General features: G+C 35.9%; 1 protein-coding gene across 5 annotated transcripts in view; it reads left to right on the top strand.

The window, feature by feature from the left end:
• Positions 1 to 14,632, top strand: part of UPF2 (UPF2, regulator of nonsense mediated mRNA decay) — a 94,202-nt gene extending 79,570 nt beyond the window's left edge. For all 5 annotated transcript variants that reach the window (XM_015585614.2, XM_025043417.1, XM_015585613.2 and 2 more), the window contains 3 exons: positions 7,539 to 7,680; positions 8,735 to 8,855; positions 14,320 to 14,632. In XM_015585614.2, the coding sequence (XP_015441100.1) occupies positions 7,539 to 7,680; positions 8,735 to 8,855; positions 14,320 to 14,329 (273 nt within the window). In that variant the 3' untranslated portion in view covers positions 14,330 to 14,632. The remainder of the gene's footprint in view (positions 1 to 7,538; positions 7,681 to 8,734; positions 8,856 to 14,319) is intronic.
• The last annotated feature ends 6 nt before the right edge of the window (positions 14,633 to 14,638 follow it).

Below are 14,638 nucleotides of genomic sequence, written 5' to 3'. Positions count from 1 at the left end.
AGATAGAAGATATAGATATATCTATAGATATCTATAGGTATATCTATATCTATATATATATATATCTATAGATATCTATAGATATATCTATATATATAGAAGACACATCTGACCTCTACCAAATGGATATATTTTAATGGAGAGGAAATTGAACATTTAAATTCATATATGTCTATTAGTATATATATAGATACCTTGATTTTCAGTAGGAAGGTTTCCTAAGTACGCTGAGGATAGGAAAGGAAAGGAGGATGATGAAAGATACATCTCAGGAAAATGCTCAGTTTCCAAGATTTCTTTTGGAAGTTGGTGTTTTTTGACCCCTAATCCTTCTCCATCCTCCTTAGCCCACTTTCCCCCTTTTTTCCCGAATCTCAGAAAGCCTTCAGAATCATCTCCCCAACTACTAAGCTGTTACATTGACAGCTCACATCCTGCTGAGGGAGACAGATAAATACTGTATATTTGCAGATAGCGTAAAGTACTATGAAGAAAATAAGGCCCATCTCTCAGACACAGACTCTAGGATATATTGTGCCGGTGCTGTGAAAACATTTCTCAAATTAAGCTGCCTCTTTAGAGTTGATAGAATCTTGTGACAGTTTGCAGCATTTTTCTGTTTTAGTGGTATGTAAAATAATGGTGCATCTTACTTTTAATGGAATGTTAGATTCTATGGAATAGGGTAGCTGCCACACCTTTTTATAGATGAGTCCAATACCTGGCTCCCATGCTCATTCAGATAGTCACTTAACAGATATTTATTGTTTACTTGCTAGCACTAGCCACTATTCTATATGTAGAACATACTACAGGCAACCAAAGTCCCTCCTCTCTTGGACGCTTTCATTCTAATGTTGGGAGGAAGGCAGTAAAGAGATACATAATGTCCAGTTGGGGAAATGCTGCAAAGGAAAATAAAGCAAGATAAGAGGATAGGAGGTGACTAGGGTGGGGTGGAGGTGATGAGTGGGAGATGCTGTTTTAGATGATGATCAGGGAAGACCTCTAATGAGGTGTCATCTGTGATGGGAGGGATATTTTACTCCCTCCCTATTAGTGCAATTTCAAAGAGATAGTGCCTAAATTAATTTTATGTAATTTTGTCATATAATTTCTTGTTTATACAAAGGATCAAAGTTGTGCAGTATACCATTATTTTGCTGTAGTGCAAGTAAATCTTGAGATACAAAAACTATACACCAATCAAAATATGGAATGGAGGGCTGGAAGAGGCTTTACATTGTGATTTGTGTTAATAGTTGACTTTGACTTAGATTCAGAGTACTGCTGTATCTTTTCAGACACTGTCTTTCAGTCATCAGGCCTTTCCTCCATCCCAGGCTCTTGGGTTATTTATGATGCTTTCAGGAATATTCCACCCTGTCCCACCCTCAGGCCAGGATTAAGCTGTCCCATTTCTCCACTCTCCCATTCTCCACTCAGTTTCTAGAAAACTCAGGGCTTTTTCTTATCACAGCTGTAAACTTGGTATTTGACTGAGGTCTTGCAAAACTGCCCTCCTCAGAGCACTTGGAACTGCTAGCTCATCACAGTTACCAGGATTCTCAAATCTCAGAGTTCTTGGGACTAAGTTCTTCTCTGAAGCTAGACTTTTCTGTTTCTGTCATCACGTTGTATAGGTCTGCTTCATTCATTTTTTTTCTTTAAAAGCTCTTAGCCCTTAACACTAGATTTTTTTGGCAGCAAAGGTTATTTTTTTAATTGTGAAGGGCAGTGCATGGCAACTTCATGTACCTTGGTTCCCATTTCCCTGCAGGTACTGAACATTTGTATTACACCGGTATTCTTCTTGAGCCTTGATTTTTCTTATCTAGAAGAGGGCTTAGGAATATCTGTGAAGATCAAATTACACAAGAGTAAATAATCAGGTTTTTCATTTGTCCTTCCTTTTTGTGATGTACAATGAAAATTCATTATACCTTTGTCAACTCGTATACCTCATTTGAGTGTTTCAGAGTGAGTAGGCATAAATTAAATCAAAACCTACCTTAAAAAACTTTTGAGCTTTGAAAAATAAATTTATTTCAGCAATCTTAAATTCTAAATTGCATGGTTCAAAATAAGACTATGTACTTATTTCTTAGAAGGAATATTTTTAGTTTAAAGTAGATAGATTAAATACTGTTACCCATATAACTGAAAGTCCTTATTTCTTAAAATGGGATATTTTGTTTAGTTTTTAAGGAAATATTTTTTACTGAACTTTATTTTAAAATATTAAACAGGAAATGAGAGTTCAGAGTACTAGGTTATTAAGTAAATTTTTGACTCAGAAACTTTATTTGGAATTTTGGAAAATGTTCAGTTTTAGGAACATTATTTGAAGAAACATCACTGGTATTTTGTGGCCTGAAAAAGAAAGTATATTTTGTTCTGACTTTTATTTCTTTATTTGACTTTTGGGTGTTGGCCCTTCTGTGGCAACGGTTTTTCTAGTAAAGCGAAATGTGTCGCCTTTATAGGAATCTTTAGTTCTTAAGTGAAAGATTTCTTTGTGTACCAAATTTGTGCTTAGAAACAACTTTCTCCTCTAGTCATTAGGAAAATAAAAATTTGCACCAATGAAGTGAGTAGTTGAAAAGCAAGAGAGATAATGCTGTTGATTATTTCTTTCTTTCCAGATTTAAACACTGAATTAGAATAATGAAATAAACTGTTTTGATCATTAAAACAAAAATTTTAAATAAAATTATTATATAATGTTTTTTAAAGAGCTTTTTGATTATTTTAAGCAAATGTACAATATTACAGTTTAATACTTGGAAACAACCCATTTTTTGCAGTTAATATAAGGAGTCATGATTTGTTGTACATATCTTTTGACTGTAGTGACACATCAATCAAATTATCTTGGAGTTTGTGTGTGTGTGTGTGTGTGTGTGTGTGTGTGTGTACACATAATATGTATATACACACACACACATATTTTTCCAGTTTCAGCTATGGTTATGAAGTAGTTTCATATATAACCTAAATCACCTTTATTGCCATTATCATAGTTCAGGAAATCTAGTGTAAGTAACTTTAATCTTTTTGACATCTATTTTGCTATAAAATAGTACCTGCCTTTTAAAAGTACCTCAGCAGCTTTATGGTGAAGGCACTTGGTGAGAGTGGTGTCAGGAAATTTATCTCTTATTTTCTCTATTTATTATTTGATAACTCTTAAAGCACGTAATACTTGAGAATTTTTCCTTTTGTAAAACTTGTCTCAGTTGTAAAATGTGTTTTTGTTTGTCTTTTATTTATTTCCCTATAGAAGATATTTAGCTTCTAGAAGAAATTGAGTAGAAAGTCTTAGAAATGAATAGAAAGCCTGTATTTTTTCACATTTTTTATGAAATTATTATGAAATTTTCTTTGTAACGTTTTAAGCTGTTTCATTAGGATGATTAGTACCAACATCATTAGACTCAACATTATTTTCAGGAACTTAGTAAGGGGAAAAAATGGCCACCCTGTTTTCTCTTTGTGTTGATGTGGCAGATAAAAGCATCTTAGAATTGCAACTTGTGATTTCATGGTGAGCAGGAAATTACTGACATTTCTTATTAGGCTACTTTGTAAAAGAGTAATATGTCACTTCTGTGTTTGAATATATTTATGCATGTTTAAAACCATTCAGTAAAGCCACTGAGAGGAAAACCAATCAGTTGATTAAATAAGAGCATTATAACAGTGAGTTCTATAATTTACATTAAGAAACTCAAACTTTCTTTACCTCTCTTTATCTTTACCATCTCAAATAATTTCATCTTATTTGATACTAGGAACAGAGAATGACTTAAAATTTAGCTATAATTCTCAAAGCCTAATAGATATTTTGTATTTCACTGTGACAGTACTCAACATTGCTCAGAATTCCTACCTATATAAAAATAATAAAATAATAAGTTAAAATTTATTAAAATCATCCTGTATTTGAGAGTTTTTTATTTGTAATTATATTTTTAAAGCGAATGTATTTATGTAGCACTGTCTGTGTTGATTTATACTGACAGATTAAGTTTTACTTAGAGTATCTGTGCCTCAGATATATCTGCTAACCAGATTTCACAATTGTTCTATTAAGGAAAGACTAGAAAATTGCTTTAAGACCTCATCTGGAATTGTTCTCATAGTTATGGTCTGTCTTTCTAGAATTTGACATAATTCTCTTGCATCATAGTAATTTGTTCCAACTATGTTGACAATGTCTACTTGAGTAGGGCTTTTTCTCTGCCATTAGTTATAGCACCTGGTTTTGGAAATACAGATGCAGTGGTGCTTTCCACATGAATAGTGCTGAAAATAAAGAATTTCATTATGAATTAGTATGACATCTCACATTAACTTTACTGTTTAGGCAAAGTAAATTTATTACGAACTTTTGTTTCACATGTTAAATGCATGTAAAGGGTCCGGCAGAAAATTATTTTGAGCTCAACTCTTTTTACTAATTTATTTTTTGTGCGTTTTCCTGAATTTTGAAAAACAAAAGGTTTGATGGCCATTTTATTTAACTTTGTTTCAGTTATTTTTGTTAGTGGAAATAAACAGTTGGGGCATGTACCATCTGATATAGATGCATTCCTGATACAGATAATTACACAGGCCTAAGGACAGGTATACAGAAATAGTTAAGGATTTCAGTTTCTTCTTGTTGGTTGTCAATCTCATTTGGCTAAGGTGACTTTTTAAAATTATCTTGTGATTTTATGGTTTTCAGAATGTATAGGAAATAGTGAGGGAGACTATTCTGAACTTTAATAAATTTAAATGCATTACTAATAGGTAATATTTATGGAGTACCTAGTATGAGGTAGGCACTATATCGTGCACTTTACATATTTTATCTCATTTAGTCCTCACAGTAACTGTAAAAGGTGGTATTTATATCCTCATTTTATGTATGAGAAAAAGAATGTTCTTAAGGGATTTGCTAGGTCATGCTAATAGATGATAGAACTGAGGCATGAACCCAGTCTGTCTGACTACACAAAAATCTGTGTTTTTCTTTGTAGCACTGTCTGGCAAGTGTATATTTCATGAAAGAACTGATCGTAGTGTGAAAACGAAAGGATACTGGAGAAGGGGCAGGAAAAAAAGATAGCATAGAATTCCTAATTGTGGAGGAAGGAAAAATTGACCATCATCAGACCATATACACCAGAATGTAGAAATAAACAGCTTACAACCAGCAATTTTTGAAAGAGATGTGATTTAAAAAGATGAGGTGGTCTTTTAAAAGGCTATGACTATGATCATGATCCTGAGAACAAGGAGGAGTAAATCCCACTGCTTGTGAAGAGATTGTGGAAAAAACAACCATTCACTTTCCTTTTTATCAAGAAGAAAGATTTCACCCTGAAAGTTTAAATTAAAGATTTGGTAAAATTAAATAGTGTCAAGAGGGATAGTTTATTTAAGTGAGTCCCAGTGTTCAGGCACAAGCAAATTATATTCTTAATGACTGAAAGACTTCTGTATGTAATTATAGAACAGTTGTCATTAATCTTAGGAAGTTTTACAGAATGGGACAGTAGAAGATTCATAGTGGGCAAATAGTACCTTTCTCAAAGAGAGGAAAAAATACATTATGAAAACTACAGTAAATCAATGTCAACTTTTAGCATAATTCTAGATTGAGTTTTAAAATATGATAAACATGATTTTAGTTGTTAGGAAATGAAAATATTACTACATGCTCACTAGAATGGCTAAAATTTTTTTAAAATTGAGTACTGGCAAGGATGTGAAAGACCCAGAACTCACCTATGCTGCTCGTGGAATGTAGAATGTTATAGCCACTTTGGAAAATATTTTCACAGTTTCTTAATAAGTAAAACTTACGAACTATTCCCAGCTTTTCTATTCCTAGTATTTTTTATTTAAGAGAAATAAAAACTAGTTGTACATGAGTATACAACTGTATTTGTAATAACCCCAAACTGGAAACACCCCAAATGCTATCAACAAGTGAATGGATAAATAAGCTGTGGTGTATTCATAAGAGAATACTACTCTACAATAAAAGAGAACAAACTATTGCTACGTATGACAACATGGATGTGTCTCAGAATTATAGTGCTAAGTAAAAGAAGCTGGGCAAAATAGAATATGTGCTGTATGATTTAATCTGTATAAAATTTTAGAAAGTACAAACTAACAGTAGTGACAAAAAGGTCAGCGGTTGCCTGGGGATAGGATAGAGGAAGAGATGGGTTACAAAGAGACAAGAGAGACCTTTGGAGGTGATAGGTTCATTATATTGATTGCAGTGAAGTTTTCTTACGGGTATGCCTATGTTGAAACTCATCAAATGTACATTTAAAATATGTGCATTTTAATGTATGTTAAGTATACCTCACTAAAGTTGTTCTAAAAAAGATGATTTCGAGCTTGTATAATAGGAAGTGATGTTTGCATAAAGTTTGTACTGGACCACTAAGAGCAGGGCATATGAAACTAAGTTCATTGGGGAGAAGGCGTAAGGTCTCTTAGGCTGGTAGCCACATAGACTACCTTAGATGTATTCATATTTTTATATGTGAGATATTTAACTGTCTGCTGTGATAAAAATAAAATATAGTTAGTCGGGTTTGTAGAGTTTCACACCCTAAAATGTAATACCTGGAACACTAAATGCACCAGGCCAGAAACACCATACCTGGAACATTTAGTGTTCCAGGTATTACATTTTAGGAGGAACCTAGAACATGCATCATCGTTCCTTTCTTCCTTAGACATGCCTTTGGTCCAGAGTATTAGAAGATGTCTCTTAGGGTGCAAGTTATCCACAGCAGACAGAATTTAGGTTATGAAACATCTCTGTTTATTACTCAGAGAGTTACATAGCTAACTTAACAGTTTTCTGGGCTTCATGGCTCATAAATCCATAGATTCTATCTGAGTTCATTTACCTTGCACAATCCTAAACCAGGGGCATCCTGCTAAAAACAAAAACATTCCAAAGATAAGGACTCTCTCTCATCACAGAGAAATAGATCATGTAGGTCATTTTCCTGACTCTTCTTCCTTTCCATCATCATAGCTAGCTTTAGCAAAATGAATGTCTATTTATACTAAAGGTGGACTGGATTTGGTCTCTACAGTTGAGGAGGGCAGAACTGGTTCCAGAGGATAGAAACAGAAAGGATGCAGATTACAGCTTGCTGTATAAAGCCTTTCTGACAGTTACTCATACATAATAGGGACTGCAGGATGGAAAATGATCCCCTGTTGGTCACGTGTGCCTCCAAACAGAATGCAGGAAAGAGGAGCTTCTGCTTCTCATGGAGCTGGAACTTGATGGCCTCCATTTTCCATCCAGCCTTCTCTAGTAGAGTAATGCCATTATCTATTTATGTTCTTATATTTTACCATCTTTATTGACTTAGAGGAGAAGAAAGACATTTTCTAAACTCATTTAATTCTACTTACTGTTGTTGTTTTTTGTTTGTTTTTTTTTTTTTTGAAATAGTTTATTCTCTCAGTTTTCTCAAGGCATTTGTGATTTCTTTTTTTCTCCTCAGTTTAAGATTCTTAATGTGCCCATGTCTTCCCAACTTGCTGCAAATCATTGGAACCAGCAACAGGCAGAACAAGAAGAGAGGATGAGGATGAAAAAGCTCACATTAGATATCAATGAACGGCAAGAACAGGAAGATTATCAAGGTATAAAATCACTTACAGGACAGGTGGAAAATTTTGATGCCTTTTAGGTTTTTTAAATATAGAATATCAGAGTTGTTATTCTTGACCTTTCCATGCCATATTTGTATATATTTAATCTGAGAAGCTGATTGTTTTTAATATTTCATTCTATTGTCATTTTTCTCTCACTTATTTTTAAAGTAACAACAATGTAATTTTCATCATAATTTGCTAACTCCATAATTATTTAGATTCCACACTGTTAGAGCTGTGTTTGCAAGTGAGATAATAATTCGTGTTTAATCACCCCACAGTTGACAGTTGTCAGTCAACTGTGAGCAAATTAACTCAACAAGTATTATTTTCTTTTGTCTATTTGGGAATCCTGGTCTCAAGGACCCCATATTCCTTCAGACTTGAGGATATGCCCAAATTAGGATTCTAGTTTTATGCAGACATGTTCAGCACTCTTGGATTAACTGGAACCTTATGTGTAGAGTCCATGGACACCTCATAAACCAGCCTTTAGGCATTTCTGTGGCACCCAGATTTTCAAGCCATAATATGGCTATTTATGTAGCATTGTACTGACAAACTGCTTTTCGTGCAAGAGATTGTTATGTAAATAAATACTTGGTTTTCTTTCTTTAAATCCCACTTTTAGAATCTCCTCTTCTAGCTGACACCCAGCACTCCTAATAATGAAGAGTAATAGCTGACAGTGTGAGTGCTTATTGTGCACCAGACACTGTTTTGTATGCTTTTCCAGAGCATTTAATCTCACAACAATTCTATGAGATAAATGTTTATTATTATCCCCATTTTACATTTAGGGAAACTGAACTGAAAGTCCCACAGCTAATAAGTGGCGGAGCTGGGATTTGAACCAATATAATTACTGTACTATATTGCTTTTGTTACTGTTTTACTGCCTCACAAGAACTTATATAGTGGCTAGACTGATGATAGGGGGACATTGGATGTTGAAGAGCACATCTCATCTCTTGATTGCTTTCATGGGGTGGGGTACATTTACCAGAGTTCACTGCCTTTTCTGTTTTGCTCCTCACTACAGAAATGCTGCAGTCTCTTGCCCAGCGCCCAGCTCCGGCAAATACCAATCGGGAGCGGCGACCGCGATACCAGCATCCAAAGGGAGCGCCTAATGCGGATCTAATCTTTAAGACTGGTGGGAGGTAGGACGGCCTCTCCATTTCTCCCTTGGTTAACTTTGTTTTTCATGATGTCCATGTGAACACGTTAGATAGTCCTGCATCGTACTTATTCTACAGGCCTAACTCCTAGCAAAATAGAAAAGTCTTTGAGTTGTAGATATTTGAGAAAAGAAAACGTGTTTGTACAGTGGTTACATTTTTTTGGGTTTTTGTGTGGTTTTTTTTTTTTTTTTTTTTTTTTTTAATTAAAAAAAAAAAAAAAAACGAACAGAATTTTAACTATTAACTTTTCCAAATTTTCTGATCTTTCTCTGGGTAAATTTAACCCTTTTGTATTTGTAGAGAAACCTGCTATAGATCAGTTTGAGAAAAATCATAGGCCTTGTGTTAGGATCTCTCAGGTCAATGTTAAGTCATTTTAATGTTTACAAAACTCAAAACCTGTGTACTAGACTTTCAACCATGCAGGTTGAGTTTGTTTTGAGGTATTTTGTTTGGGTTTTTTTGTTAATTATATAAAATGTCTTCTGGGACTTATGCCAGTTCTAGTTGAACTTGAGTTGCTTAATGTGAAATAATTAAAACTCTATAAGGCATTTCACATAGAAGATGTTTAATAAAGCCTCATTCATCTCTTTTTAAGGAATAAAGCTATTTAAAGTTTTTCTGGGATCTGATCTAAAGACCCATACCATCAGCTCAATGTTCTGTTTTGTGGTTGGGTCGTGATCAGAAGTGACACTGGCTTTGCTGCTCTTACTGATCCTCCTCCTCAGGGTATTAGTGTTTAGACTGAGGATATACATCAGGCCCAAGATGTCACCATCTTGTTGGGGCCAGGCTGCCAAGTGTAGAAGGGAGTGTGCCAGGAGTACCAGGACGAGTACATTGTTGAGAAGAGTAGCATTGGGGAATTGCAGATGTTAGAGCTTATGTCTTTTTTACTCGCTAAACATATTTGTGTGTTCCTGATAACATTTTTTTTTTAACTATATGCTCAGACAACTCTAATCAAATTGCAGTTTAGAAAACTGGTTGTTGTAACAGTTTAGCAATCTGTTTTTTAACATTTGTTGAGTATAATGTTTTTAGATATCTAATTTATAAATGCTGTACAAACCCATCTAATTACGCATAAGATATTAGGTTATTTTTAATTATCCAACTTCATTAAAGTCTCCTAATAAAACTTTTTATTGCTAATTGTAGAAGAAGGTAAGTAGGTTAACATGCCATGAAAATATTAGTTTCCTGCTTTTGTATTTTATTAGAGTAGCTTTAAATATATATCATAGTGGTCTTGATAATACCTCTTTCCTCTTCTTGCCTCTTGATTGGAGGATAGAACTGTTAGAATATTTTTATCTTGGTGTTTTCCATCTACTTCTCCTATCCGTATTGCAGCTTAGCATCTCTGAACACCATTATTTCTATTAATACCTGATCCCTTCTCCCAGATGTCTAGTCATATTGTACCTATAGTGTCTTTTCCTAACTTCTAAATGTTTGGGTGACTTTACATAATCAATAAGTTTGATATTCGATGCATAATTGATATCTGCAGTAGGATTTGCTCCTGTGAGCTTACATGAATCCAGCATCCACCGTGGGTACACTATGGCAAATTAAAAAGTAGTAAAGGTCAAAGTTCTAATCCTCAGTCTTACAGTCCAATGGGAAAACCAAGTACAGTTACTTGAAAGAGCTAATTCTGCCCTGGTCATATATTTCTTTAAAAAATTACTGATTGTGAGTCTGTTTAAGTATCAAGCATTTCTTAGGCACTAGGGAATAAAAATATGGAACAAAAACAGATATGTAAACTTAAATATACTCTCATGGATATGTATATGAACACAAAGGTATGCCTTTCTTAGTTTGCTATCAGTTTTTCAGCCATTTTTGTAAATCATTTACCATTCTGTTTTCCTTCCTCCTTCAAGACCCCCAGTTAGCCCAACTTTGAAGAACTGGCTACATTTGTTCTTTCTTTGTCACACTGACTCTGGTCTGCTACCTCCCCTGCCATTTCACTGAAACTGCCTTCCCCCCAGCCGCCTCCTAGTCTTCATTCAGGGGTCTCGTAGGCTATCTCAGAGTACTGAGCATGTGGGCCCTCCTTTTCTTCTTGGCAAACTCTCTTCCCTTGACTCTACTCTGCTGTCTCCTCTTCCATCCCTGACGCCTGCTACTCCTGTCTCCTGACTCCTTTCTGGACTTGCCTTTGCCTGGAGATGCTCCGTCTCTAGTTTTTAACTGTATATTCAACCTTTTTCTAAACAGCCACCCAGATGTCTCGTGGGAACATAAACCTTCGTGTGTCCCCTGCCCCCAAGCCACTCTCTACTGTGTTCTCCGGCTCAGCGAATGGAAACACTGCCCACCTAGTCATCCAAACTAGAAAGGAGATTTTAGTTTAAATTCTTCTCTCCCTCAATTTCCATATCTAGTTAATTAACAAGTCCTCTGGTTCTACTGCTGAATGATTCTTACACTTGCCCATTTTATTCTACTTCCACTGAGAAATTCTAGATCCAGCTACGATCCACTCTCATTCAGTTACTGCTAAACAGCCTCCTGGTCTACGTCTGACTCTCTAGTTTCAACCCCTTCTGTTTCATTCTCTTTGCTATACCCAGAGTGTTTTTTCTAAAATGCAAATCTGCTCTTTGATTATGTGAGCTCTTCAGTGAGTCCTCATGGCTTGTAGGATAAAGTCCAAACTCCTCATATCCAAACCTGGTTAACACGGCTCTGCACGATGGGGGTGCACTTACCTTATTGGCTTTATACATTGCTGGTTTTTTCCCCTTCTCCCAACCAGGCTGGCCTTTTAGTTCTTAGTATGGTTTTTTGCCTCTCTTTGGAACCCTCTTGTGCTTTTCCTGGATAGCTCCTGCTCCTCTGTCGGGTCTCACCTCAGTGTTCTAAAGTCTGACGAAGGTCACCATGTATGCACTGCCCTTGTTCACTGTCTGTTCATAGACAGTGATAATCACCTGCTAGCTTGTCCCTGTCCCCTGTGAGATTGGGGGCAGAGGCAAAGACATTATAGCTCCTTCATAGCTCTTGGGGCCTGGCACATAATAGATGCTCAGTAAGTACTTGTGGAATGGGCAAAAGGCCTTTTAAAAATCTATGTGTAGTCATTTAATAAACTTTCTCTGTGTTTTGCTCCCTAACTCTTCTTTCCTCTTGTTTCCTGATTTTGTAAGAGTCCCAGCTCTTGAGCGACCCATTCTACCTGTTTTAAATCTCTTAAAATTGTAACTCAAAGAAAAAAAATCATAACTTGTCCTTCACTCTTAAAACAGCCCTCTGTAAAGGCCCTTTTGTCCTATTTTCAAAACCTGTGCTGTTACAATGCAGGTGTGGATGAACAGTGTAGAGGAAGAAGCAGATGTGTAAATGTGAGTTTTCGAGCATTTTGAGCAAATGTTCTTTATCATTTTTTTAATCATAAGTTTTAAGTGAAGAAATGTAGTCATTTGAAAGAACATAATTGATGGGGTGGAGCCTCCTAGTGGTTTGACTCCTCTTTATTCTATTTTTAGCTGGGCCAGACTTAGTAGAAATGTGTATATAGACGGTTTATCACATACCTTTAAGGAGAACATGCTGAGCAAGGAATTCTTGTACAAAGGAGCAAAAAGAAAATTCTGTGAGGTCTAAGAAACTTTTCAGTTTGATTCTTAACTTGGCTAGTGCTTTTTAAAAAGATTAATTATTAATATTGTTGACGTTACATGGCAGATAAAGGGAAATTTATTTGGGAACTTGTTATTAAAGCAGTTTAATGTTTTCCTTATTTGTGGATTTTGATAAGGCTTCCAGACACTATTTATGATTTTCACATTTTTTAATCAGGATTGAAATAGGGCTGTAAGTTACAATATCAGCCTTTCTCACTGGGCAGTAATGCTCTAACAAAGTATAGGCATTTGCTTATAATGAGTTAAAATAACATTAATGCTTTAAGTAAAACATTTAACCATGTGTCTCATAGTACAAGACTTAGGTTGTTTTTTACTCCACTAGTTTTGAAAAAAACAGAAGTTTGACATCTTTGGCAAGTGTTCATATTAAGATGGTTTATATGCTACCAGTTTATATGGATTGCACCAGTGCTCCTCAAGCTTTAAAATATATAATTTAATCATCTTGACTTTTATTAGGTTACTGGTGCTGATTCAGTTCTCACTAGCTCTCAGGTGATGTCAGAGCTGCTGGAATGTGGACCAGACTCTGAGTAGCAAGGGGTTATACTAACAGACCTTTTTAAATCCATCTTAATAAGGAGGGTATGCACTTTTTATTAGATATTCTCTTTGTGTCCTTATCATAGGGTTAAATAAGTGATAGTGTTGTTATCAAATAGCAAGTTCCTCCTAAATTAACATTTAATCCAAAGTATAAGTTGTAAGTAGTTTTTGGGCTCTTAGATTTTTAAATCTCTCATTGTTTGCTTATAGATTAGTCAAGTGACACCCCCTACACTATAACTAGTAATGTAGGTGTATCTTGCTTATCAAAGACTATGAGCATTGTTTCCTATCATTCATTGCATTATTTAAAGTATTCTGTTTTGGACCATTGCTTTGTCTTGATTTCAGGAGAGAATTTTCTTTTTATTTCTCTCAGAGAATACTTGAGTTATTGATCTTTTTTCCATTTAGTTCAGTTCTGCACAAGTTATGGATCTATCCAGCTGAAGATATACTTTTTCATACTTGCATTTTATTCTTTGAAAGTTTCTTGTTAATGTAGCTTGCTTGTGAAAAACAGTTAGTTTTCTAGAGCTTCCATAAGAAAGTGCCACAAACTGGGTGACTTAAACAACAGAACTGTTTGTGTCACGGTTCTGGAGGCCAGAAACCCAAGGCTGAGGTGTCTGCAGGATTGGTTATCTCTGAGGGCTCTGACAGTGAGGAGAAATCTGTTCTGTGCCCCTCTCATAGCTTCTGGTGGTTTGCCAACAATCTCTGGTGTTCCTTGGCTCCTGCAGCACCATCCTACGATCTCTGCCTTCATCTTCATGTGGCATTCTTCCTGTGAGTGTGTCCAAATCTCTCATTGTTGTAAGGAAAAGATAGTACTGGATTAGGGGCCCATCCTATTCATTTTAACTAATTACATAAGCAATGACCCTGTTTCCAAATAAGGTCACGTCCTGAGGTACTAGGGGTTAGACTTCAACATAGGAGCTTTGGGAGTACACACTTCACCATAACACAAACCACAAGTTCTCTGCATCTTAGAAAGAAGTGATAGGAAGGATACCAGGTCACTGTCAGAATTGCTCTTGTTAGTGCCCCCTACAGGCTCCTGCTGCGTCTAGTCTAGTAGGAGTCTGTGTGCTCCTTAAAAGCACTCATTTGTCTGGAGACGGCAATAAACAGTGCTTGATGATGTTTAGGCGTTCTTTACTTGCCGGAGGTTTGTCCTCTGTCCTAGTTCTTTAACATTGCCCTGTTTGTGCCTCTAGGAGACGTTGACCCAGCAGCACGTGTCATTTCATTAGGTCCTGTATCTGATGTTGTGGATAGTGGAGTCCTCCAGCAATTGAGCGAGAGCAGTGGACACATCTCAGCATGTCGGTCTAGAGAGTTGCGAATCCAAACCTGGGACAGGCTGGGGCCGTGAGGCGGAAACAGCAGCCTCTGCCAACAACGGAACAAGCCCACGCTTCCAGATAAGGCATAAACAGCCTTTTGTAATGGAAATCACGTGAGGGTTAATCTTCTCTTGAGAATGGCAGTCAAGAAATGAGATGGTTAACTTGACTACTGAGCAGTTATACCCAG

Source organism: Pteropus alecto, unplaced genomic scaffold (assembly GCF_000325575.1).
Source record: "Pteropus alecto unplaced genomic scaffold, ASM32557v1 scaffold11, whole genome shotgun sequence".
NCBI classification, from domain to species: Eukaryota; Metazoa; Chordata; class Mammalia; order Chiroptera; family Pteropodidae; genus Pteropus; species Pteropus alecto.
This window is presented reverse-complemented; position numbering and strand designations above follow the sequence as displayed.